This window comes from Muntiacus reevesi, chromosome 1 (genome assembly GCF_963930625.1).
Source record: "Muntiacus reevesi chromosome 1, mMunRee1.1, whole genome shotgun sequence".
In the NCBI taxonomy this organism is placed as follows: domain Eukaryota; kingdom Metazoa; phylum Chordata; class Mammalia; order Artiodactyla; family Cervidae; genus Muntiacus; species Muntiacus reevesi.
In genome coordinates, this window is record NC_089249.1 from 15,910,998 (window position 1) to 15,938,065 (window position 27,068).

At 37.5% G+C, this 27,068-nt stretch overlaps 1 protein-coding gene across 5 annotated transcripts in view; it reads left to right on the forward strand.

Annotated features, from left to right (window-relative positions):
- The window catches only part of RIC8B (RIC8 guanine nucleotide exchange factor B), a 100,569-nt gene that overhangs the window by 20,893 nt on the left and 52,608 nt on the right, over positions 1-27,068 (forward strand). For all 5 annotated transcript variants that reach the window (XR_010663614.1, XR_010663617.1, XR_010663619.1 and 2 more), the window contains exon 3: positions 14,461-15,069. Coding sequence is in view for 2 of the 5 variants with exons in the window: in XM_065938423.1 (XP_065794495.1) it covers positions 14,461-15,069 (609 nt within the window). In the remaining 3 variants the exon portion in view is untranslated. The remainder of the gene's footprint in view (positions 1-14,460; positions 15,070-27,068) is intronic.

Here is a 27,068-nt window from a genome sequence, read left to right on the forward strand (position 1 = left end):
TTCTGATTGTAGGCTCCAACTCTCTCCAAAATTTGAGAGTTGTTGCAGAGCATAAACAAAACTTTGACACTGGGCTAATTAAAACCATTGACAGAAAACAGAAGCCCAGGATTTGCAGTATGACTGGATAGGGTAACTAGTGTCAGCCCTCCCCATAAGTAGTACAGTACTTGACCTATCAGAGTTAGGCATGCTGCAGATTTTTTTTTTATGGTTATTATTTTGCCTAAAATGGAGGGTTTTGATTTTTTTTTTCTTCTCAGCAATTAGCTCTTCCTTACACTGTTTGGCCATGTACTAGAGAAAGGGCATAACATGTACATCTTTGGCTGATTGAAAACTCTTAGGACCTGAAAGAGTTCCAGGCTGAACAAACATTTCCAGTTCCCCATTTATAGATGAAAAACTGAGAGGTTGACTTCCCTGAGGTTATGATCAATAAGTGGAGGATCTAGGACTCAAACTAGGCCCTCTGCCTCCTTTCCTGCCTTCAGTGGCTCTCATTGCAGGGCGGTTCCTCAGGAACTTACAGTATAATAAGGGACCCAGAGTATCTTCCAGGACAGTGATTCCTTCTAACGTCTCTTGTGCTGAGGGTAATCAACCAGAATCTGACTGAATACTTTCAGTAATGGGATCTCCACAGCAGCCACTTTGCTGTTAGAAAACTTGGTTAGACAGCTTTTACTTGTATGAACTCTACATCTGCTATAATTGATCCTCCTGCTTTACCCCTCTCTGCCTCTGCCTTTGTCCACCACTTAGTTTGTCTTCTGCCTTCTTTCCCCTGCTCCATCTCTTTCATTTTTTCCCCTACTTATTACCCAACACTCAGATTTATCAAGAAGCTTTTTCTAACTAAATTCTCTATATGTAGCTTACTCCTTTAATCTTTAACACAGCTTAAATTGCTATGCATTGAAATACATTTACAGTCCTTATTCATTTTACATATGTTCAGTCTCCATAGTATTATAAGTAACTTGAGTTAATGTGCTTTTATAGCCCCCTAACCCCAACTCAACCTTTTGTCACTTGGTTAGTATTTATTTCTCTTGAATAGTTTGTATGTACTTGAATTTTAATTTGAGAGCATTTTAAGTTTTGTGCCTGTATCAGGGCTATGTGCACAAGTGCTCAGCAATGAACTCTATAGATTCTAAATGGATACTGTAGAATCTATAAAACTGATACAAAATTGCCATGTTGTAACACCAGCACTTACCTTTCAAGAGGCTTTGGCATTAGATGGAAAATACAGATAAAAATTTCCTAGCCCTGTTGTGCTTGTGCGCAGTGTGCCTGTTAATATTACTTGACCTGCTCGCCCATCTGGCCATCTTTATGAGGTAATGTGCATAAGTCTCTATTCTATCCCAAGCACTGTGCTAGAGATTTTTAAATATATCATCTCATTTAATATTTATAAGCCCTAAATGTTATTCCTGTTTGTAGAGATGAGGAAATGAAGCTCGGTGATTAAAAAAATTTGCCAAGATCATATAATCTAGTATTTGAACCTAGGTGCTTTCCTTACTTCAGTTGTACTGTTTCCTAATAAATAACCTGTGAGATGTATTACTCCTTACAATATGTTGTCTCAGATGCTGTTCATGTTAAATAATATTAATAATATAGATAGGTCTTTCACAATAACTCTGTGAAATAGATATATTTATATCTTGCACATGATGAAATTTAGCTTCAGGTAGAATAAATAAATTGCTCCAGATCCAAATTCACAAAATAATAGAACTAGGAATTAGAAAAAACCCAAACTGTTTCTGCGCTTTTTTTCTGCTACACCACTCGTGTGTTCTTGTGCCTTTGAAGACCTCTAACATCACAGCTGTCTCACCGAAATAACTTTACTCTTGTCCTTATTCTCGGCTGTCTTAGTCTGCTCATGCTACCATGACAAAATACCAAAAACTGGGTTGCATAAGCAAAACAAATTTATGCCTCACAGTTTTGGAGGCTAGAAGTCCAAAATCAAGGTGTTGGTAAGGTAGATCTCCTTCTGAGATCTCTTCTTTTGGCTTATAGTCACCTGCTCTCTACTGTGTACTCATCTGACCTCCTCTTTGTGCAGAGAAGGAAGTGAGTGGGGAATGAGTGAGCTAGCCCTCTGGTGTCTCTTATCAAAAGAATACTATTCCCGTAAGACCAAGGCCTCTCCTTCATGACCCCATCTAACCTTAATAACCTTCTCAAAGCCCCATCTCCAAATACCATCACACTGGGGTTAGAACATCAACATATGCATTTAATGGGAATACAAATATTTAGTCCATAACTTCAACTTACCATCAGATCCCTTGATTATCTTCTATAGAGGCCTGGGCTACTAGAGCTGAGATCTAGAGATTTAGAGATAGAGTATTTCAGAGTGAAGAGCTGAGCGTTGTAGAGTAGATGATGTTGGAGACAAAGAAATTCCAGAGAAACTTTATATAGGTAACACTTTAATACACTGAAAAAGACAAAAAGCTGTAGAGATCCATGGGATGAGAATCTGTACCAGTCACCAAGATACAGAGTGTATGTTGTGACAGGATGTGCCTCTTCCAGCTTTGTTAGTGTGCTTTTACATGATCAAACTATGACTTGGCTGAGAACTCAGTAAAGATTAAATGTGATAATGTTCCCTTATTTGGCAAACTAAAATGCAACAAATGATAATGCTTCTGTATTTGTCAGCATATTAACTTAAAATTCTAAAGTATGTTTTGTATAGGTAGTGAAGAAGAGCGTTTTCTGAAAAATAAAGACTCTTGCTTAAGTAGTAAGAAAACCAGAGTTGGCTGGTACTATATTTGAAGAGAAATTAAAAGTTTTGACATGCCCATTTCTGCTCTCTATCAAGAAGGGAAAGGCAGCTGATTGGTTTTTAAGTTTTCATTTATACCTAAGCTATGTTTCCCATCTGTTAATGAACTCTTGATGATGCATCATGTCTTTCTCGGGATTGCTAATTAGTAAAGAAACTTGAGCCAAACTTACATAATTGTTGTTACTATGAAACTCTCAGTCTTTTGGCAGGATCACCATGATATAGAACATAGCCAGAAGGATTGTTATTACTGAAAGAAATGTATATGTGCAAGAAGGGGAGCTAAAGGTGAAATTAAGGAAGTGAGATAAAAATTTCATTCACGAGGACAGTATCCATTAACTAAAAAGTGATAATTACTATTGCCTCCCATAGTAAAAGTAGGGGAAAAAAACCCCAAAGTGTATAGATATCATATCATATTAAACTAAATGTAATTGAAACCAGCTTCATGGACATTTATTTAGAAAATCTCATCTTTCACTTTTTATAAAGAGATTTCAAATTTGACCTCCAGAATCCTCTCTAAAGTTTCTTAGAAGCACAGTGTACAATCCTGGAAGTAAGTCATTCATTGTTTAAGGTCTTTGTAAATTACTATTTTTTAATAGGTCTGTCTTCTGGCACTGACAGCATTGTTCCAACTATTGATTATAATAAGCTTATTTTGGAATTTAATACATCTCTTTCTGTCTTGTGCATACACGTGTGTGTGCACATGTGCGCACGCACACACACACATTACTATGCACAGAGGGCAAAAGTTTAGAACTATCAGATTTAGGTGTCTGACCTTCATCTCTAGTTAAGAACTAAAATTAGATCCCTGTGGAATATATATCCAGTGACATCCATCAGAGAACAGTGTAGGCATAACCCTGAGAAGCCAGGGAGGCATCATTCAAGGGACTTTGCCTTAAATACAAAATTGTTTCCCATCTGAATTTTTATCTTAAAAATTCATTGCTTTTTGTATTGTGAGTTGTAACACATTTGTTTATTTTCATGTAGAAACACTTCCCTGCACCCACCCTTGATAAATCTTTTAGTAAAACAGTAGTTAAGGAGGATGCACAAGGATTGTCCTGTGACTTTAAGTATCTCTGGCACTGTGCCAAATCTCCCAGATGAATGTGCCTATTTTAAGAGCAGGGTCCTATCCCATCACTCTAGGAACACTGGTTGATTACAGTGAGAGCCTAAATCAAGCTTGTGGCTAACACTGCAGATATAATGGACAAGAAGGTGGGGGTGGGATGGAGAATCCACTCTTATTAAAGAGAAAGTATTTAATTCTTATTAAAGAGAATGGATAGGTATTTCAACACACAGTCGAAGACCAGAAACAGTAAATAAGAAGAAGAACCATGTTTTAGGACTTGTCTGTTTAAGGAGAAAAAAAAATCACTCCTCAATAATTCCTTTCACAGACCTAGCTTATCCCAGAATTTCTTTGAATGTTGTAACACTCATTTTTTATTTATTTTGTCACCAGATACCAGTAGAATGAAAAGAGAGTAGGACTGGGGGTCAAATAATAATCTTAGTCCCCTCTTCCATTGTAGCTTTCTGTGCTACTTAAGCAAATCATTTAGCTTCCTTTGGAGTCAGTTTTCATTATCTATAAAATAAATCCCCTGATCCTGAGTATGGGCTTCCTAGTTGGCTCAGTGGGTAAAGAATCCACCTGCAATGCAGGAGATACAGGTTCCATTCTTGGGTTGGGAAGATCCCCTGGAGGAGGGCATGGCCACCCACTCCATTGTTCTTACCTGGAGAATCCAATGGACAGAGGAGCCTGGTGGGCTACGGTCCATAGGGTCTCAAAGAGTTGGACATGACTGAGCACACACAGACAATCCTGAATATGTTATTAGGTATTATTTTCTAAAAGGATTCTATGGTCAATAAATAAAGGAAGTGTCAGCTTAAAAACATGTTTCTTTTCCATAGTTCATCTGAGAATCTTTAATATTTTAATAAGCTTATAAATTTCCCACATTTATTCTTCAACAAAACCCATTTTTTAATAGAACCTTTTGCACTGCTAGTGTTTATTGATGTTAAGTAGTCATTATAGCCCTTTATAACTCTTAATATTCTGATTCTGGAAATTATACTCATTTTGTTTGGCTCTTCAACTGTTTTCTGGCCTGTAGTTATCATAGGGTTACTGCCAAGTTGAACTCACTGCCTCTGCTGTGTGTGTGTGCTCTGCCCCTCTTTCCAAGTTGAACTGAAAAGTTTTGCATTTTCCTGTTTCTTATAAATAAAACAGACATTAGTTTAGTCCTTGTCTTTCTCAGTGCTCATTTTCTCTGTTCACTGGCATTTCATGTTTGATTTGGTTGTTCAGTCATTGGCCCATTTTTAGAGGTCTTGTTCTTAGAAATGTACAGTTTTGTCTCTTACTGTGTACCGTGCTCTCACTTAATAAGCAGCACTGTAGTATATGGGTATTATCCCCATTTCACACGTGATGAGCCTTATGCTCAGAAAAAAAAAATAACTCGCCCAGATCTCACAGGTAATAAAATAGCAAAGTGAAGTCTCTCTGACTTGGCAATTCAAATTCTCTATTATGGCATATACATTATGGTTATAATGGTAAATAACATTTGTTGAGTATTTTATTCTAAGGCAGCACATACATACTATCTTATTTAATTCCCCCAATAGCCCTGTGAAGTAGATACGATCATTCCCATTTTATCTTGAATTTAGTAAACAGACATTTGGTGAATTGTTAATGAATGGATAAGTAGATGAACAAATGAATATACAAACCAACCATGGCACAACCAGGCCAAGTTGGTCTGAGTCTTGGTATTAGATATAGAGTAGTTGCTTAGTCATTGAAAATGTTAATTGCTCAGTCATATCTGACTCTTTGCGACCACATGGACTATAGCCCACCAGGCTCCTCTGTCCAGGCAAGAATACTGGAGTGGGTAGCCATTCCCTTCTCCAAGGGACCTTCCCAACTCAGGGATTGAACCCACGTCTCCTGAATCACAGGCAGATCCTTTACCGTCTGAACCACCAGGGAGTACAGTATCATTTCTGTCACTTATGGAATGATGGTAGGAGAGGCCCTATATGGGGCATCATTGGGACACCGTATTTCAAAGGTGCATTCTTATTTAAATTTAAAGCCAAGTTGTTGCAACAAAGAGACCCCCAAGGAAGAAGTGATTTAAGGAATATGGGCATTTATTACCTTTCCAAATAACATTTCATAGGTGATCAACCATGCAGGTGAGTAGCTCTGCTCCATGAGTTGATTCAGTGACCTAGCTTCTTTACAGGTTTGTCAAATCATATCTTTGAACATTGTCTTAGCCTATACTGGGCTGCCACTTCCAGGTTCTGGACTGCAGAAGGGGACAAGAAAGGGGAGAAGGCATGCCCACTATTACAATGACCCAAACCTGAAAAGGGCATACAATGTGTCCTCATATATTCCATTGGCAAGAGTTCAGTCATATGGCCATGAAGAAGAGCTGAGAAGTGTAGTGTAACCAGGCAGTCATGAAACTTGCCACAGTTCTCTTATTGTTTAAGAAAGGGAGGATGGATTTTGATGAACATCTATCACTTTTTACCACAATGCCTAATAATTAAAGTCTTAACAAGTTCCCTGGTAGCTCAGTGGTGAAGAATCCACCTGCCAAGGAAAAAATGTGGGTTCAGTCCCTGGGTCCAGAAGATCCCCTGGAGAAGGAAATGGCAACCCACTTTAGTATTCTTGCCTGGAAAATTCCATGGACAGAGAGAGGAGCCTGGTGGGCTACAGTCTACGGGGTCGTAAAAGAGTTGGGCACGATTTAGCGACTAAGCAACAAAAACAAAGTCTGTTTATGAGGCTTTATAATATTTCCTCATTACTCTGGGATCTGAGTTAATTTTACTGCCTTCATTATATATTTGAAGAAAACTTATACGGGATAAAATGCATTCTCTAGAGCAGTGCCTTCACATTATTTGTGATGAAGGACCAAGTTTTTTGCTTATTTGTTTTTTAATTTTCCTCTAATTTGTAATAGACCAGTAGTTTTGAAAGTACAATAAAAATGAATCATTAAAGAAGTAATTACATGCTTGGATAGCAAAGTCAAATCACCATAAAGGTTTCTGAATACATATTCTCAACTTTTTATGTGCTTAGTCGCTCAGTTGTGTCCGACTCTGTGACCCCAAGGACTGTAGCCCACCACGTTCCTCTGTCCATGAGGATCTCCAGGCAAGAATATTGGAGTGGGTTGCCATGCCCTCCTCTAGGGGATCTTCCCAACCCAGGAATCAAACCCGGGTCTTCTGCATTGCAGCCAGATTCTTTACCGTCTGAGCCACCAGGGAAGTCTAAGAATACTGGAGTGGGTAGCCTATCCCTTCTCCAGCAGAACTTTTCAACCCAGGAGTTGAACCAGGGTCTCCTGCATTGCAGGTGGATTCTTTACCAGCTGAGCTACCAGGGATGGTCTGATAACAGTTTGTGAACTGGCACCAATCTGCAGACACTTTTGAGTAGTAATATTTGTCTCAAAGGTATTTTCTTACTACCTCTTTGGGGTTGCCAGAGTGTAGTAGACTAACTATGATGTCTGTATTATAAGCAAAGACATTTTCTTTGTATATAAAACTTGACTTTTCTCTTTTAAAAATATTTTTAGAAATCAACTTTTAGAAAAAAAAAAAGAAATCAACTTTTAGGATAGCATATAAATCATGATGGATTCATTATTTGAATGGTCATATACATGTCATAGCCTGTTTCGCTTGTTTCATAGTTGAAGTCAAAGCTAATCCTGGTTTTTCAAATTGATAGTGAAAAGCTTACCATTCTGGAGCTGGAAGAAGGTTGCCTAAAAGAGTCTTGATGCATGATATAGAGGAAGAAGAAAATCTAATAAAGTGACATGCTGAGGGTCACAGTTAAATGGAGACAGCATAATGTGATCATGGACTTAAGTGGAAATCACACTGGAGTCAGATGATTTGGACTGAGTCCTGGCCTTCTACTTCTCAGTTAAGTGTTCTTAGGTAGTCATTTAAAGAATCATATAGTCAGTGTTCAGTAAGCATTCCTTAGATTGAGGAATATATATGAAAGTTTTTTGTAAACTATAAAGCACATAAGCAAACAGTGTTACTATTAAAATTAGGAAGTCGTCCCTTCTGATACTAAGTCCACTGCTTTTCCTGAACTCTGCTATATTTCATGCTAAACACCTGTTGAAATCAGGAGTCATATTTAATATTGCATCAAATTAAAATTGCTGGAGAGGGGATAGACTACCCACTCCAGTATTCTTGGGCTTCCCTTGTGGCTCAGCTGGTAAAGAATCCTCCTGCAATGCAGGAGACCTGGGTGTGATCCCTGGGTTGGGAAGATACCCTGGGGAAGGGAAAGGCTACCCACCCCAGTGTTCTAGGCTCGAGAATTCCATGGACTGTGTAGTCCATGGGGTCTCAAAAAGTTGGACATGACTGAGCGACTTTCACTTTCAAATTAAAATTATGTTTATAAGGACTCTATAGCAATGTGGAAAAAGTAAATTTAAAAGACAGGAAACAAAATTATTTACACATGATGATTGTGATTCTGTAGGCTGAAGTAATGTGCTTGTTACTGATACTCAAGTAGATTGACTACTGATAAATCCTTCTGTCCACTGCATATAAAATGTTAATACTGCATAGTATAATTATAAACATCTTTTCTATTTTCTTTGATAGTTTAATGCATTTTACATTTTAAAGAACATGTATAAGGAATTTTAACTCTTCAGAAAAGAGAACTTTATATGAAGACACATAATTTTTGCTTCTCATATAAAAAGACTTTTTTACACCATAGGGCAAACCATCTTACCTGTACAATCACAAGAGCAGCCTTTACTGCTTCACCCATTCCTTCTTAGAAAGGGCAACTATCGGGACAACATTAGTTGACTTCTACTAATGCTTTAAATTCAGGAAACTTCTTAGTATAGTCAGTTTATATGTTGGGTGCTTATTGTGTTCTTGTTGCTCTGCTGAGGGCTGCAAGGATTATGAAGAAATAAAACATAATAATAGTCACAATTCAAAAAGTGCTTGTTATGTCCCAGAGACTCTTTCACAACAGCCCTCTGAGATGTAAGTGATATTATTCCCATTTTACAAATGAGAAAGTGAGGCTCACAGAAGTAAAAAAATGTCTGAATCATAGTGGTAAAGCTGGCTGTTAAATCCAGGTTTTTCTGATTTAAAAGCCTCTACAGTACATTTTCTTCTCTCATAAAAGAAGCTCTACCTTCAGAGAGCTTTTAGTAGTTGAGGTAAACTCATAAAAAAACAGGGAGAATTCACTAAATACCAAGGATTGCTACAAATTTTGGTATGGGCGTTCCTTGGAGAAGGAAGAACGTTGGGGGCTGAAGTAGTAAGGGAAAACTTTATATCAAAAGTTAATTTTAAGCTTAGTTTTGGAGAATGGATAAAACTTAGTCAAAGAAGGAGAAGGACTGATGCATATAAAAGGGAGATGGCAAGAAAATAAACAAAAAAAACAACAAACTCTACATAAAATAATTTGAAAGAAATATAATTAGAGAGGAGGGTTTGATAAGGGAGCAGTATGGAAGAGAAGACTCAAAGCAGGTTGGAGGATCATAAATGCTAAGCTGAGGATTTGAGATTTTTACCTTATAACAATATATAAATGATAACCAGTACTGAACACTTAATGCTTTCCAAGCACTGTTCTAAGTACTTTACATATGTGATGTCATTTAGTAACTCTCCAAGGTCACACCATTAGAAGACAGTAAAGTCAGCCTTTAAACACAAATTTAAATCCAGAACCCCTGCCCTTAATCACAACCCTATTCTAGTTTTGGAGTCTATGATAAGTTGAACAAGTTTCAGGCCCAGGACCACTGATCTTAAACAAGTAATACACTTTACACCTCAAGTGATTTTTAACATTTATGAAAAGTAATGTGACCAGATAATGACATCCCATCCCTATTCCTGCCGCCCTGACACGTCTTTACGACAGTTGAGGAAAGTTAAGGTGTTTGTGCTAATGGCTTTCAACTTTGCCTGCTCTTCTGTGCTTATCTGGTCAGTTACTCTCAGTTAACCCCTGGTCCCCAATATCCAAGTTCTATCAATCCATTGTTAGTTGTAGTTCATTGGTTCCTGGAGTGTGGCTCCTGAACTAGCAACAACAGCATCGACTGGGAACTTGTTAAGAGACCCAATTCTGGCCTCATTCCAGACCGACTAAATCAGAAACTTTGATTCAGCCTGTGTTTCAACAGCCCTCACCTAGAGATTATGATACCAAGTGAAATAAGTCTGAAAGAGAATGACAGATACCATATGATATCACTTATATGTGGAATCTAAAATACAACACAAGTGAACATATCTGTGAAACAGACAGACTCAGACATAGAGAACAGACTTGTGGTTTGCCATGGAGGAGGGTGAGTAGGAAAGCGAAGGACTGAGTTTGGGACAAACTATTATATATGGATGGATAAACAACAAGGGCCTATTACACGGCACAGAGACCTATAGTCAGTATCCTGTGACAAACCATATGGAAGAGAATATGCAAAAGATGTATACATATATATGTATAATTGAATCACTGTACTGTAGATATTAACACAAGACTATAAATCAACTCTACTTCAATAAAATTAACAACAACAAGTAATTCTTCAAGAGATTATGATGCATGCTGAAGTTTGAAAACCATTACTATAGTATACTCTAGGGTTTCCATTCGGGAGCAAGCTACCAAAAGTTTTTTGACAATACCTGGTATTAAAATTGAGAATTTCAATCTTGAGTCTCTGCTGCTGGGTCTTGCAGTCTAACTTTATGGAAATAGCCATGGCTACTAAGCTAGTGGGGGGTTCCCAGGTGGCTCAGTGGTAAAGAATCCACCTGCCAATATAGGAGATGTGGGTTTGATCCCTGGGTCGGGAACATACTCTGGAGAAGGAAATGGCAACCCACCTCAGTGTTCTTGCTGGGATAATACCATGCACAGTGGGCTACAGTCCCTGGGGTTGCAAAGAATCTGACACTACTGAGCATGTGCACTGCAACCTAATGAGCATTTTAAAAGGGCTTTTTGTCAGCCTCTCTGAAGTACTTATACTTTATGAGCACACCTAAGCTTTGCTTTATGACTTTAATTCATTCCTGAAAACCTTACCTCTTAGTGAAAAGATTTTAAAGCAGAAGATATTTCTATCAATTTTAATGGAAAAAAATTATGTTTCATGGTTATCTAAGATACCAAAATAGTTTTCAGATTAAAAAATATAACAGTTGAACAGTGATAACAAGTTTGTATAAATAAATACTTAGAAAGTTAATAATAATAGTTTGTACTTAAAATGTTATGTAATGATGATTTATTGTATTTGCAAAAAGAGGAAGAGAAGGCTTGATAGTGAGAGGTGGCTGGTGGTGGAGGACTACAAAGGAATTGTTCTTTGGAAGAGGCTGGAGAGTCAGGTAGTAAACTTTAAAGCAGATAATCTTTGGGAGTGTGTGGGTATCTTGCACTTAAAAACAGCTACAGCACACCTGGGCCTGTCAGTGGGATACAGGTGAAACAGCCTCTGTTCTCAAGGAGACTGGAGAAGGAGTGAGATGCCCCAACATCTCTCTCTATAAGGAACTAAGTGCTTGTGGAAACTAAGTGCTGTATAGAAGGAGAGCGGAGGGAGCGGCCGGGGAATCTTCTAGACTCCTCAGTCTTCAAATTAAACCTTAGAAAAAGAGTGGGGTCCTAACTGGTGGAAATGGGGACAGGGTAGGCCATGCTGAAGTAATGGTGGGAGAAAGTTCAGGACTTATTGTCAGGGGACTGGCAGTCCATTTGGAGCACTTGGAAAGGAAAGAAAAGGAAGGGCGTGTGTGTATGACAGAGATATAGGAAAGGGGACACTGAGCTTATTTCAGCTGCATTCTGTGGGCCACAGGGAGCTATGGAAAGCATTTGAAGAGAGCAAAGCATGTTTTAGGAGGAGTAAAATCAAAATCAACTGGTTATAGCACAGGAAAATACCGTTAAGGCAAAATAAAGAAACAAGAGCACCTTTGAAACAGGAGTCGTGCATGCACTCAACAGATGGGGGAATCATAAGGAATGCTACCTCTTCAGTGTTCTTGCTTGGTGTTCGTATGCAAAGAAAAACTTCTGCTTCATCCAAATGCGGTACATGGTTTAATTTTTCTTTATAATATTCTCTAAATAGAAATGATCGTATTGAGTAGAGCAATGAATGTATCTGTTAAATATCACTTCTTATATTTTGAATACGTCTTTGATTTTTTTAAGTTGTAATACAAAAAAGGGAGGGGTTCACTGTCCAAGAAGTGGTATTACTTTTCAAGAGACATTATAGCAAAAAGCTACCTAACAGTTGTCATGTGAGGCAAGTCTGTGATGAGAAATGACATGTCTAAAAACAACTGATTGAAAACTATGCTTGAAACAGTCTCAGCTGTGGATTTCCTGCAAGCCTTTAGGTGAGGCAGTTTTTAACTATAAATTTTGTAGGCCTCTCTAATCTCTTTTATGTAGCCTTCTTATGTCCCAGAGTTTTAACAGTCCATTTGGTTTACAGCCTTGGCTATTTGTGTTCATACTTTGCTCTTTTTCTTTCTTGAATCTGACAGTGGAGGAAGAAAGAAGTCATTCCTACCCACAGATTTGGAGCGGGGAGAGGAGATTTTATTATTGTTTTTGGTTTAGAAAGAAAAGAACTAAAGATTTCTGAGTTTTATTAGATATGTAGAACTCCAAATTCACATATATAATATTTTATAATATCTTATTTATTATGTATTTCTTAAGTAGGAATGTAGATAATTCCTTCTTGGGTAAAATTATATGGGAGCAAAGGTTATTTAACTCCACCACCCAGGAATATAGCCCATAAGAAACAGTGTGTAAAAGATTTTTTTTTCTTTGTCTTGGATGTGAAAAATCTGAAATTGGAGAAATTTTCCTTTTTTATATATTTTTAATAATGGGCATATTATACTTTCCTCTATCCCAAAACAGCATTCATGGGAAAAAAAATGCTTTTATGATGATATTAAAATATTAAGTGGAAGTCACTTCTAGTTATCAGGTTTGTTAAGGGATAGAGTTAACAATGTAGTGAAGTTTTTTTTAGCTTGCTAGGTTAATTTCCTTTCTATCTCCATCTAGAGAACACAGAACATTTAAAATTGACATTTCCATAGCTGTTTGACTCAGATGTACTGAGAAGATGCACATGGCCTAAAATTTCTGCCAAGATCATAATTCTTGACCCACAGATAGCCTCTTTTAGTTAAAGTCTGATGACAGAATAATAGAAACTTTGTAAAACCTTGTATTGGTCACAGTTGTTGTTGTTTTTGTTTTTATAAAATGTAACAGGTATAGAAATGGTTGGTAGTGGAATGGTTATACCTGCTGCTCCTCATATAAGGTTTGAGGTTCAGAGACCCAGATCTACAGTTTATGGAGAAGAAAACTGGACATTGACTTTTAAGAGAATTATCCGTGGTTCTTAAATTTGGCAATGACAGAAAAAACTTTTTCAAAAAATTCAAGATAGATTACACTTTGGGTCCAAATAAAGAATTATTTCTGAGATAGTGGTAGCAAGATTTGGAACCAGGACTACTAGTATATTTGTGTAATCTGTGCCCTACTCCAGGAGAATAAAGGAAAGCTAAGATCCTGCCCACACTCTGAGCTTCCCAAGCCATATGTCCTGGCACAGGGCTGCGTGGAGGAAGAGGGTTTTTTTGGTATTTGACCACCCAGTAGGAACACTTTCTGCAGTTAGCGTGGAGAGGGGCACCTTTTTGCAATTGACTGAAAGGAATCATAGATGCTAGCTGAGCCCTCTTTGGAACCCAATACTTGGAATAATTGTTAACAGTGTTGTCAGCAAAAGATCTTCTCTGGGGTCATTTGATAATTATTACATATTAGCTAAAGAGAATTCTAAAGTTTATATAACATGGGACTACTGCCCATAGTACTATAAATTCAGAAGACATTAGCAATGCTGAAACTGGGCAAAAATGAAGGCTTCTTTAAGTCTTTTTATAAGAGCCTATACTTGTGACCAAATGTGAACCAGTTCGTGAGGCATTAATTTTTATTTCCAGGAGGGGAATAGCTATGATTCAGATGATTACCTTCCATCCTCATAGTATATGTAGTCTGATATTAAAAATTCTTGAGAACAAGCTTATATAAAATATTTGAAACTCATCTGTATAAAGTCACTAATTCTCTTTTAAACTAATAATATTAGGCTGGAAGTTAGGAAACCCATACTCTAACTGTTGGTACCCCACTAATTCATTCTGGCCTCATACAAGTAGCTTAACCTTTCTGGCCCTCAATTTCCAAATCTGTAAAGTGAAAGAAGTGCACCAAATATAAGGTGTCTTTCAGTTCTAACATTCTGTGACTTTAAAAAAGTAAAAATCTTTTCTAGGCAGATCTTGAACTGCAATTTAATACATTGATGGAGAAACAGTCCATTTTAAATCACTTAAGCCAAATAACCGTGTTTTTCATACTCATTCTTGTTTTCCAGAAACTCTGCGAAGGCATATTTAAAGTCCTTTTAAAGGACATCCCAACAACATGTCAAGTGTCCTGCCTGGAAGTTCTCCGCATTCTCTCCAGAGACAAAAAGGTTTTAGTTCCTGTAACAACCAAGGAAAATATGCAGATACTGCTGCGACTAGCCAAGCTAAATGAGTCGGATGATTCTTTGGAGAAGGTGTCAGAGTTCCCAGTTATTGTGGAGTCATTAAAATGTCTTTGTAACATAGTGTTCAACAGTCAGATGGCACAGCAGCTCAGTCTGGAACTTAACCTTGCTGCAAAGCTTTGTAACCTCCTGAGAAAGTGCAAGGACCGAAAGTTTATCAATGACATTAAGTGCTTTGACTTGCGCTTGCTCTTCGTCCTGTCACTTTTGCACACCGACATCAGGTCACAATTGCGCTACGAGCTCCAAGGACTACCGCTGCTAACCCAGATCTTGGAAAGTGCCTTTAGCATCAAGTGGACCGATGAATATGAATCGGCCATAGACCATAATGGACCTCCTCTCTCACCTCAGGAGACAGACTGTGCCATTGAGGCCCTTAAAGCTCTCTTCAATGTGACAGTAGACAGTTGGAAGGTGCATAAAGAGGTAAGGTCAAGAAGAGTATTTTCATTTGCTTGGAATTTCATTGGTTTGGGAGCTGCCTGAAACAGAGGAATGCTAAACAGGGAAATGGAAGAAGTTTCCAATTCCCTCATTAATCAGTTATATGACTCAGGATACATTTCTTAACCATTTGTAGCTCTTATTCTTTCCATCTGTGTGACACTTATCAAAAGAATAGGGTGAGGATGGACTGCTGTTTATAAGATGCCTAGTTCCTTTTCTGAGTTGTACTGTCGTGTGTCTTTTTTTTTTTTAAGTGCCTCTTTCAGAAACAAGGTTTAAATTATTAAAAGAGTTGATGGGAAACAAAGCAATGATTCATAAAGGTCTAGGCATGTTCATTGCCTGCTATTTTAAAGAAACATTAAGATATTTAGGCCAGTTGAAATCAGTCAGAATGGATGTCTGCTCAGAAGAGTAAAAGACACTGTGTTTATCACCTGTCATACCAGTCTCCTGATGTGTTAACTCTGTAGTATTAGATAACTGTCAGAAGTGTAGGATACAGCTAAGATATATGCTGATACACAGTCTTAGGAAACCAGTATAATTACACCAGAATATGGGAAGGTTATTTTAAACCACTTGATTTATTTCTAGACTAAGATCCTTTTCTGTGGCTTGGACCATCCAGCAACCCAAAGTGAGGAAGATTTGATAGTTTATATTTGAGTATCACAAGAACAGTATGCTAAACAAGATTAGTTTAAGAAAGTCAGCAGTTTTCTATGAAGAGGACGAACGTTTTCTCTTGCTTCTACAATCTTAACATTTCACATTTACCCCCTCTCTTTAACCTTAAATAACTCATAAAATTTAGTCTCTTTCTTAAAAAAAGAAAAGAGAGAAAAAAAGTATTTTGGTGCCAGAGCAAATTATCTTTTCTGACAGTTGACTTTAGGACTTCAGTTACCATTTCCCTGTGTCCATCTGAGGCAGCTCTCACCATGAATAAAGATCTGGTTTTGCCAGCACCCTACTTTGGAAGGGCTATCTCAATGCGGTGCTATAGTAGCAGTATGCAGGCATCTGAGTTTTAAAGTGCAAATAGGTCTGTATTTTGAAACCAAATATTTGAAGATCAGTCCTAACAGCTGTTTTAGATGACTGTAGTATGGTTAGTTTTTCCTGGGACTTGGCAGAAAAAGATGCAAAGAGCCCACATGCTCCATTTGTGCTTTGAAACCAAATATTTGGGAGTATTTAGAGTGTTGTGTCTCTGTGCTTGTTTGGTGCCTTCTGTGGTGGTTTTTCTTACACTGTCGCTTTAAGTTCTCCATTTAGTTGCTTTTCTGAGACTGTTGCTGTGCCATTGTTGGAGCCCCTGTTATTTAAATTGTGTCCAAAACAGTAGCTCACACCCTCTCAGATTCCTGACAGAGAGGGTTTATAGTTCAGTGGCATATCAGCATATGTATGGAATGATGTGTAATAAATATCCGTATACCGAGATTAGCCCTAATTAGGGTGCTTCAATTATAATTAATAGCAGGGCTGGAAGAGGCTTTAGAAAATGTTGAAGTGGCAGATACGTACTCTGTATTATAGGATGTTTATTTTTCAAAAGATACATCATAAAGGATCAGTAGTCCTGAAGTGGACATCTCAACAAACCCCTTGTGAGTCATGGATCCACTTGATACAACCTTTGTAAAATGTACCTAGTTAATATGCCTCTGGGCTATTTTGAAGTTATCAGAAGTTGTAAACAGTATTGAAAACAGAGTCTGCCAACCCATTTAGATAAGAGTATGGGGAAGGTTGGGCTTCCCAGGTGGCATTAGTGGCAAAGAACCCACCTGCCAGTGCAAGAGACTTAAGAGACCCAGGTTTGATACCTGGGTCAGGAAGATCCCCTGGAGGAGGGCATGGAGACCCACTCCAGTACTCTTGCCTGGAGAATCCCATGGACTACTAGTGGGCTACAGTCCATAGGGTTGCAAAGAGTTGGACACAACTGAAGCGACTTCACATGCACGCACTCATGCATGGGAAAGGTTAATTTAGACCATTTGAGTCTCCATAAGTCTCTAAATTCAAATTTTAGCAAGCATTTACTCATTCAGTCAGTCAACAAATATTTATGAACAATTGCCAGGTATTACCCAGGCATTGTGAAATATATTGGTGAATAGTACAGGTAGTCTCTGCAAACTTCAGTTTTATTGGTGAGACAGATAATTAGTAAACAAATATGTAATTTAAATTGTATTAAATGCTAGGAGAGAAACAGTATAATGATGGAGAATATTAAGTATAGTTAGAGAAGGCCTCTGAAAGTCTCTCCTGAGATCTGAAGACTGAGAAGGATTTGGCCTTTTAAAGAATGAGGGGAGGAAACCTTTCTCAGAGATTGAACAGCATGTAAGAGACACAGAAATCATAGAGTACTTTTTATTGAGGTGTCTACAACTTGACTATGATGCTTTGGATGTGGCCAACAAAATTGGGATCATCTAAACTGAGTTGGGCTTCCGTGGTGGCTCAGACAGTAAAGAATCCGCCTGCAATGCAGGAGACCTGGGTTTGATCCCTGGGTCGGGAAGATCCTCTGGAGGAGGATGTATTACTGGCAACCCATTCCGGTATTCTTGCCTGGAGAATTCCATGGACAGAGGAGCCTGGCAGGCTACAGTCCATGAACTCACAGAGTTGGACACAACTGAGCAACTAACACACTACAACTTGGCATAAAGAAAATCTATAGTAAGGGTGCAGAGAAACTCTTCCTCTTGTCAGGAAGAGTTCATTTACCTGAATTTTAATATCTACTTGATTGTCAGATTAAAGAGATCTTTCTCCAGGTGAGCAATCATCTAAAGAATTGTTAATACTTTAAAATACCAACTGAAATAAAGGGATATGGAAAGCTGACTGTATGGAAGAATCCAACTTTAAAATACAGATTTAAAAATAATACTTTCCTCATTCTGAAAACAAATACTTGCTAAATAATACTGCAAAGGTCTAAGGGAAAAAGCATATGAGCAAGAAGAAAGTACAAATTACCTGTAAACCTACCACTCAGAGATAAGCCTTGTTTGCATTTTGCTGTATATCTTTCTAACCATTCTTCATTGTATAATATATAAACATATATATATATGTATTTTTTTTTTTTTTACAAAAATGCATTCATTTTATCATCTTGCTTTTTTTCTTTCCCACAATAAATGTTCTTAAAGAGTAGTAGATTACATGATGTGTTCCTTGAACCCATAAAGTTCCTAGGAGTAACCTCTGAGGTTGAGTGGACAGTGTTTCAGGTTCCCACCCTTTCTTTTAAAAAAGCACCTTTGATCGTTGCTGTTGCTATTGTTATTTTTCTTTAAATTTAAGTTGTAACTAGACTTCATTTGGGATATAAAGAGTTCTGCATCCAAAAAAAAATTTTTAATAACCACTTTCTTCTCATATTTGTTAAAGATAATAAATCTTTATGAGAGAATGAAAGTGAAAGTTGCTCAATCATGTCCGACTCTTTGTGACCCCGTGGGCTATACAGTTCATGGACTTCTCCAGGCCAGAATACCGGAGTGGGTAGCCTTTCTCTTCTCCAGGGGATGTTCCCAACCCAGGGATTGAACCTAGGTCTCCCGCATTGCAGGATTCTTTACCAGCTGAGCCACCAGGGAAGCCCTTATGAAAGAACACTCACAAGTATATGTGTAAAAATACTTAAAAGTATTCCTTCATAAGGATCCATCAACCTTTAACCAATGCCCTATGTGTAAGAATTTGGGGTTTTTTTGCAGTTGTTTGCTATTTTAAATAGTAATACAGTGAATTTTCTTACAAAATCTTTGTAGATAAATTCCTGCGCCAAAGGATTTTTCAAAACTTTAGGGTTTTTTTTTTTTATGTATCATATGTATTTAAATGTATATGTGTTACCAAATATTGACCTTCAGAAGAACAGTGCTAGTTTATACCTTTCAAAACCTGGGCATTTCACTTTTTAAAATCTTTACCTATTTTATAACTCAGTTGTCACAAAAAACATGTTTGGTTTTGGTTTTAACTGTTCCAGTAGGTATTTTTATGACTGTTCATTTATAATTCTCAGAAACAGAAAATTAAACTTTTCTTGAGGTTTAGCAAATTAGTGGAATTTGTTCATTTTAGATTCATGCCTCAATGTTAAATTCCTATCTGGAAGCCAATGCCATCAGTAGAATTTGGAGATTCTTTTCCATTTATCAGGAAATGTAGCTAGCCTTATTTCCACATGTGGTGTCTGTCTCCCTACCTTCCCCCTTGTCTTTTTCTCTCCCTTTCCTGATAGTAGTGTATTTTAAATGGTCAAGTGATTCCTTTTATAGGACCCAAAGTCAATTCTAGAAAAGTTCATGGAAATGATCCTGTCTTCTTCCTGTTTTAACACTTTGCTAAATCTCTTGGCTCATTGAGGAAAGCATGTTACTCTAGAGATCCCTTACTTTTAACACATGTTCCCTTCTGCAGTGTTTCCTAGGTATCCGTTCAATGTAATGAAAAAATATAAGAACCAGCACACATGTTAGAGCCAGACAACCAAGCACAAACAGAGAAGTGGTACAAGTGTCTGAGTATTAAAGGATGCTGTTTGAGTGAGACAAGACAGTGAGTATCTTTAGGAGTCAGTTGGAATGTCACACTGTAACAGAAGAGATTGATTCCATCATTATTTTAGAGACTTGGAAGGAAATGTGAAAAAAATACATGACATTATTTAATTAAAAATAAAGCTGATCTCTTTTAACTGAATCATTTTTTCAACAAACATTTATTTTGTCCCCAACACATGCAGAGTTTTGTATTAGGTACACAATATGCATTATAAAGCATCTTTGCCCTCAGAGAACTAACAGTACAATAGGAAAATCAGACATGTCAACAGATGGATACATAACTGTTTTGTCATATTATTTACTGTTCTTCTCTCCATTTTCTGTATGTTTGAAAATAAAGAACTACCTCAGAATATACAGATGCTACAAATGCCATGTATTCTAGATCTTTGGAGGTATGTCTGACCTCACTGTCTTAGTCTTTCTGCTAAGCAATGTACCTAGCACAGAGTAAATGTTTAAGTGAGTATTTGTTTTATGAAAAATAAAATGTGATACAGTCTGTGCAATCTGCATAAATAGAAATATATAAGAGAAATAGCCCAAAGTGATGGGGAGGAAAGAAAGTTTATGATACCTTCAAAATTTTCAAAACTATTAAAATTTTTTTCTAGAAACCTAAAACATTTAATAACATTGTTTAGAGAGCAGATTCTAGCTTTTTTGAAGATACAGCACACTATTTTATGGCATTTATATTTCCCTTTGTAAGTTAATTCAAAAAAACATTTATTACTTTATGCCCAGCACCATGTTAGCTGTAAAAGATGTGGAGGTAGAATATTTAATCTTTGCCTATAAAGAGACAGATCTTTGAACATATATAATTTAGAAGGACAAATAACTGAAAAATAGCCTGGGTAAAATACAGGGTGAAATACTACCCAGGGTATAGCTATATTTCCAGGTAGGAGTACAAGTGTACGTTTGTGTGTACGTGTGTATTTATGTTTCACTTTTTGTAGAATTGAAATTGAATTTTCATAGGACCAGTTTCCTAAACCTTCTTGAACTAATTAGAACTACCCTGGGATAACATAGCCTGTTTAGGACTCACTGGTGTGAAGTATTCTCCTTTCAGACTTTTTTCTCAGACCTTGATTAGATCAGTTACAGCTTTCAGTGAAAAGGTAGGAAGATATTGATACCTTTACCAAACAAAAATGAAAATATTCCAGATTGCATAGTAGAAAAAAGCAATGGTACAGTTCAGTTCAGCTCAGTTCAGTCGCTCAGTCGTGTCTGACTCTTGGCAACCCCATGAACCGCAGCATGCCAGGCCTTCCTGTCCATCACCAACTCCCAGAGTCCACCCAAACCCTTGTCCATCAAGTTGATGATGCCATACAACCATCTCATCCTCTGTCGTCCCCTTCTCCTCCTGCCCTCAATCTTTCCCAGCATCAGGGTCTTTTCTAATGAGTTAGCTCTTCCCATCAGGTGGCCAAAGTATTAGAGTTTCAGCTTCAACATCAGTCCTTCCAATGAATACCCAGGACTGATCTCCCCTAGGATGGGCTGGTTGGATCTCCTTGCAGTCCAAGGGACTCTCAAGAGTCTTCTCCAACACCAGCAGTTCAAAAGCATCAATTCTTCGGCGCTCAGCTTTCTTTATAGTCCAACTCTCACATCCATACATGACCACTGTAAAAACCACAGCCTTGACTAGATGGACCTTTGTTGGCAAAGTAATGTCTCTGCTTTTTAATATGCTATCTAGGTTGGTCATAATTTTCCTTCCAAGGAGTAAGCATCTTTTAATTTCATGGCTGCAATCACCATCTGCAGTGATTTTGGAGCCCAGAAAAATAAAGTCAGCCACTGTTTCCACTGTTTCCCCATCTATCTGCCATGAAGTGATGGAACCAGATGCTATGATCTTAGTTTTCTGAATGTTGAGCTTTAAGCCAACATTTTCACTCTCCTCTTTCACTTTCATCAAGAAGCTCTTTAGTTCTTCCTCACTTTCTGCCATAAGGGTGGTGACATCTGCATATCTGAGGTTATTGATATTTCTCCCGGCAATCTTGATTCCAGCTTGTGCTTCCTCCAGCCCAGCGTTTCTCATGATATACTCTGCATATAAGTTAAATAAGCAGGGTGACAGTATACAACCTTGACGTACCCTTTTTCCTATTTGGAACCAGTGTGTTGTTCCATGTCCACTTCTAACTGTTGCTTCCTGACCTGCATACAGGTTTCTCAAGAGGCAGGTCAAATGGTCTGGTATGCCCGTCTCTTTCAGAATTTTCCACAGTTTATTGTGATACACACAGTCAAAGGCTTTGGCATTGTCAATAAAGCAGAAGTAGATGTTTTTCTGGAACTCTCTTGCTTTTTCAATGATCCATTGGATGTTAGCAATTTGATCTCTGGTTCCTCTGCCTTTTCTAAAACCAACTTGAACTTGGAAGTAATGGTACAGTAGTGGAATCTGTAAATAAGAAGCAAAGTCTATATAGAAAGGTCCCCCCACCAAAAAAAGATTCCAAAGAGTTTCATGAATTTCTACCTCTCTTTTAGTGTTATCTCATTTTGATTTCCACTGTCCCAACAAGCTTGCTTGCTTTTCTCTTTCTTCCTCCTCTCTTTGTCTTAGGGATTTTTTTTCCTTATCAATCTTTGGAGATAGTAGGATTACAGAGGAGAAAATGTTGATGCCCTAAAAATATCAAATCTAAGCTCTTGAAGAAGTAAATGACAGTTTATAAGTTGTTTGTATACTGTTTTGTAATGAGCAACTATATTTAATCCTTCAAGCATCTATATGAGACAGGAGGAATATTAATCTCATTTGACAGATGAAGACAGTGAAGATCAAAGAGTTTATTTATGTAGTCACCCAGCAGAATAACTGATAGTAGGAAATCATGTCCACTCTAACCTTTGTTAAGTAAGACATCTTAAATGATAGCTCTTATTCAATAAATATTTATTGAGCCATAGACTAATAATAGAATAAAAAGTTTAGAAACAAGCATATACATATATAGTCAACTGAGTTATGATACAGGTAACATTGAAGTGCAGTGGGAAAAGGTGAGTTTTGTAATCAATTAAAAATGAATTTAGGGACTTCCCTGGTAGTCCAATGGTTAAGAATCTGCTTGCCAATGCAGGGGACACAGGTTTGATCCCTGGTCTAGCAAGATTCCACATGCCACGGGGCAACTAAGCTGTGGGCCACAACTCCTGAACCCACACTCTGGAGCCAGCAAGTCACAACTATTGAGCCTGTGTTATGCCTAGAGGCCGTGCTCGCAACAAGAGAAGCCACTGCAATGAGAAGCCCACACACCACAACTAGAGAGTAGCCCCTACTCATTGTAACTAGCGAAAGCCCGCATGTAGCAACAAAGACCCAGCACAGCCAAAACTAAATAAATAAATTTAAATCTCTACCTTATACCATACAGAAAAAATTAATTTGTGATGGGTAAGAGATTTAAAAATGTAAAAGGTAAAGTAATAAAAGCTTTTGGAAAAAAGCAGAAGATTATCTTCATGACTCTATTTTAAATAAATCAAACATTTCTTAAATACGAAAGATTTTTAAAACAGTACAAAATAAAGATCAAACCATAAAGGAAAAATTGACAAACTGGCTTTCATTAAAATGAGTTTGTCAAGAGAAGAAGGTAAAAAAGCAGGCTACCAAATGGGAAATTATATTTGTAATACATATATGCAATAGGTACTCTACCAAGAATGCTTTAAAGAAGTTCTACAAACAATGTCAATCAACCCGATGGAAAAATATGCAAAAAGCTTAAGCAGGCACCTCATAAAAGAGCTATACAAATTACTTATAAGAAAAAAATGTGTTCAACATTATCAGCCATTGGGAAAATGCATAATAAAATCTCTGTACATGCACCGAATGGCAGATTTAAAAGGCTGATACTATCAAGTGTGGGCATGGCTGTAGATGTATAAGCTGGTACCAACACTCTGAAACACTGTTTTGTGGAACTTCCTAAAGTGTGTCTTATGTATATGACCCAGTGTACCAGATGATATGTAAGAGAGTATGTACATGTTCATAGCAGCACTCTTCAGTATAGCCCAAGTGTCTGGCAAGAGTAGGATGGATATGTGAATTATAATATACTCATATTCAGCAGTGACTTCCTAACCTAGCTGTGAGGAAACAGATTGTTTTCCCTAGATGTCAAAATGGAACTCTTTTATAATACAGTATTATACACAATGTCAAACTGCTTGAAAAGTTTCTAAATGTTCAAGTGTACCTTCTGTCCTCATGGCATTGCAGATCAGTGGCAAAAAGTGCAGACCAGCACTTCCAATAACACTAATCTCAAGTGATGAAAATGAACAAATTACAACTGCACAGAGCAAAGTGGCTGAGTCCCACAACCAGATGCAGAAGGGTCTCTATTTTATGATTCCCTTCATATAAAATTCATGACAACAAAAATCACTCACCTATGATGTTATTTTTTAGAATTACAATTGAGGAGCTCATTTGAAGAGGTCATGAGGGCAGTTCTGAGGTTCTCAGTCCTGCCATTGCTTTGTTTTCATGCTGGTTGTATGGACGTGCTCATTTTGTGAAAGTTTATCTAGCTGTACACTTAGGATTTGAGCACTTTTTTATATTTTATTTACATTAAAAAATATTGAACATTTATTAAACATATGCCCTCTAAACTTGTGAAGGTAATAGATGGAGAAAACAATGCCTATGTAAGCATATAAACATGTGAAATTACAGATTATGATTCCCTGAAAGAAATCATAACAAAACACAGTGAAAGAGAATAATAAAAGAAGGAATCTACTTAGATAAGGTGGTCCAAGAAGGGGTTTCTCTGAGACCTGGAGGATGAAAAGGAATCAGCGATAACTATGGCAAAAACTCCAGGGACTTTAGTATTTATTTTGAGTACAGAAATAGAATTTAGTGTATTTACAGTAAAAGAGGATATGCAGACAAGGTACAACCTTGGAATTGGTGTCACAAAGATTGGGACTGGAGGAGAAGGGATGGAAAGAAGTAGGATTTTCACTTGCAGAAGTGAAAAGAGTAGTGGAAAGACCAGCATGCAGTTTTGCAAGAGGCTTGTTGACATCAGCAGGAGAAAAGAATGATGTGATATTTAAAATAAAGAAAAATCTAGTGTTGAAGTGTATTCCTAGTTAATTATCCAAACCAAAGAAAATATGATCTTTTTAAGAGTTAACTGCCATGGTTAGTTGCTCAGTCGTGCCCGACTCTTTGCAACCCCATGGACTAGCCTGCCAGGCTCCTCTCTCCATGGGGATTCTTCAGGCAAGAATACTGGAGTGGATTGCCATGCCCTCCTCCAAGGTATCTTCCCAACTTAGGGATCAAACTCAGGTCTCCCGCATTGCAAGCGATTCTTTATCATCTGAGACACCAGGGAACCCCAAGAGTTAAGTAATAGATGAATTTCACATGCATTTCAGTGTGCTTCATGTAATGTGATGTATGTAAAAGTAATTTGCATATTAGAGGATTTTGATTCAGGCATTTGAAGATGGATGGCAAGTAGAACAGCATTCATTCCAAGCTCTTAGCATCTCTAGCATTCCACTGGTTCCCCCCTCCCCAACACACAATAATTTCCTTATCACTCATTTGAGCTCTATCAGTCTTCCCTTTTGATTTCTTCCTACTTCATCCTTTCCCCTCACCCTCAAATGTTTCATTGAAAGTACTAAGCATTTTCATGTATATCAGCTTCTTTAATCCTTTTGTAACCCCAGCAGTCTCATGTTTGTAGAGCTGCATAGAGGAAACTGACTCAGAGAAGCTATGTGATTTGCCTAAAGTCACAACCTATACTCTTGACTCTAACTGCAGTGCTTTTTCTATCATGCCATTGAGACCTTCATCTTTTCCAAATCAAACGTGATAGTGTTATTTCAAAATATTGAAATATTTCAGTATTGACATATGAAATATTGAGATATTCAAAATATTACATTATGAGTAATGAAACTGTGCTGTTATTTGTTAGATTTTATAAAAGGCATCTTTCTAGAAGGGCTAAGTTATATATAGGAATATAAGATGTTGTTGTTCAGTCATTAAGTCATGTCCAACTCTTCACAACCCCATGGACTGCAGCATGCCAGGCTTCCCTGTCCCTCACTATCTCCCGGAGTTTGCCCAAGTTCATGTCCATTGGATCAGTGATGCCATCCCAACCATTCTCATCCTCTGTCACCCTCTTCTCCTGCCTTCAATCATTCCCAGCAACAGGGTCTTTTCCATTAAGTTGGCTCTTCACATCAGGTGGCCAAAGTATTGGAGCTTCAACTTCAGCATCAGTCCTATATATGTATAATGTGTAGCCATATTTCACTTTACATAGACTTGAAATCAATTATATATATATATATATATATATATATATATATAAACAAAACTTTAAAGTTTTTAATAGCTTTTGAAGTAATTGGAAACTTCCTAAAATGTAACATATCCAGGATCTGATTATAATAGATAATTATCACTAATTTCATATGTCTTCTTAATTACTAAAGATCTGAAATAAAAAAGATACGACCTTGATGCAGATGGTTAAAAAAATTGTAGTGGCCCAAGATCTCATTAAAAATAAAGAGGTAAGCCAAATGATTATTCAGAGCTTAGTTTATTTCCTATTATTTGCTTTCCCTCTGACTCTCTGAAAGTGAAAGTTGCTCAGTCGTGTCCAACTCTTTGCGACCCCATGGACTGTACAGTCCATGGAATTCTCTAGGCCTGACTACTGGAGTGGGTAGCCTTTCTCTTCTTCAGGGGATCTTCCCAACCCAGGGATTGAACCCAGGCCTCCCGCATTGCAGGCAGATTCTTTACCAGCTGAGCCACAAGGAAAGCCCAAGAATACTGGAGTGGGTAGCCTATTCGCTCTCTAGCCGATCTTCCTCACCCTGGAATCAAACTGGGGTCTCCCACATTGCAAGCAGATTCTTTACCAGCTGAGCTATCTGACTCTACCTGTCTTTAATACTACTACCAATGAGTAAACATTAGGAAAATAGGAGATTAAACTCAGATTGCTTGTATTTTATCACTTGCTTGTCACTTTGGAGAGCCTAGGAGCAAGATTGGGAGGAATTAGGAGATTAAGAAGATTCAATAAAATGAAGTAGATAGATTAGTAGGTTTTAATCCATTGTCTTTGAAATTTAAGAGAGAAGATATTTTTATTGAGAACACACAACCTGCTTCTGAAATATCTGATAGTATTATATCTGTTTGAATTTTTATACTGACTTGTAAACTGGAACAGTATACTATCCAACAAAAGAATCTAGACTTTCTGGAAATGGAAAAGATCCCCAGTTGCATTGAATCTTGTGATCAGGTAAAACAGA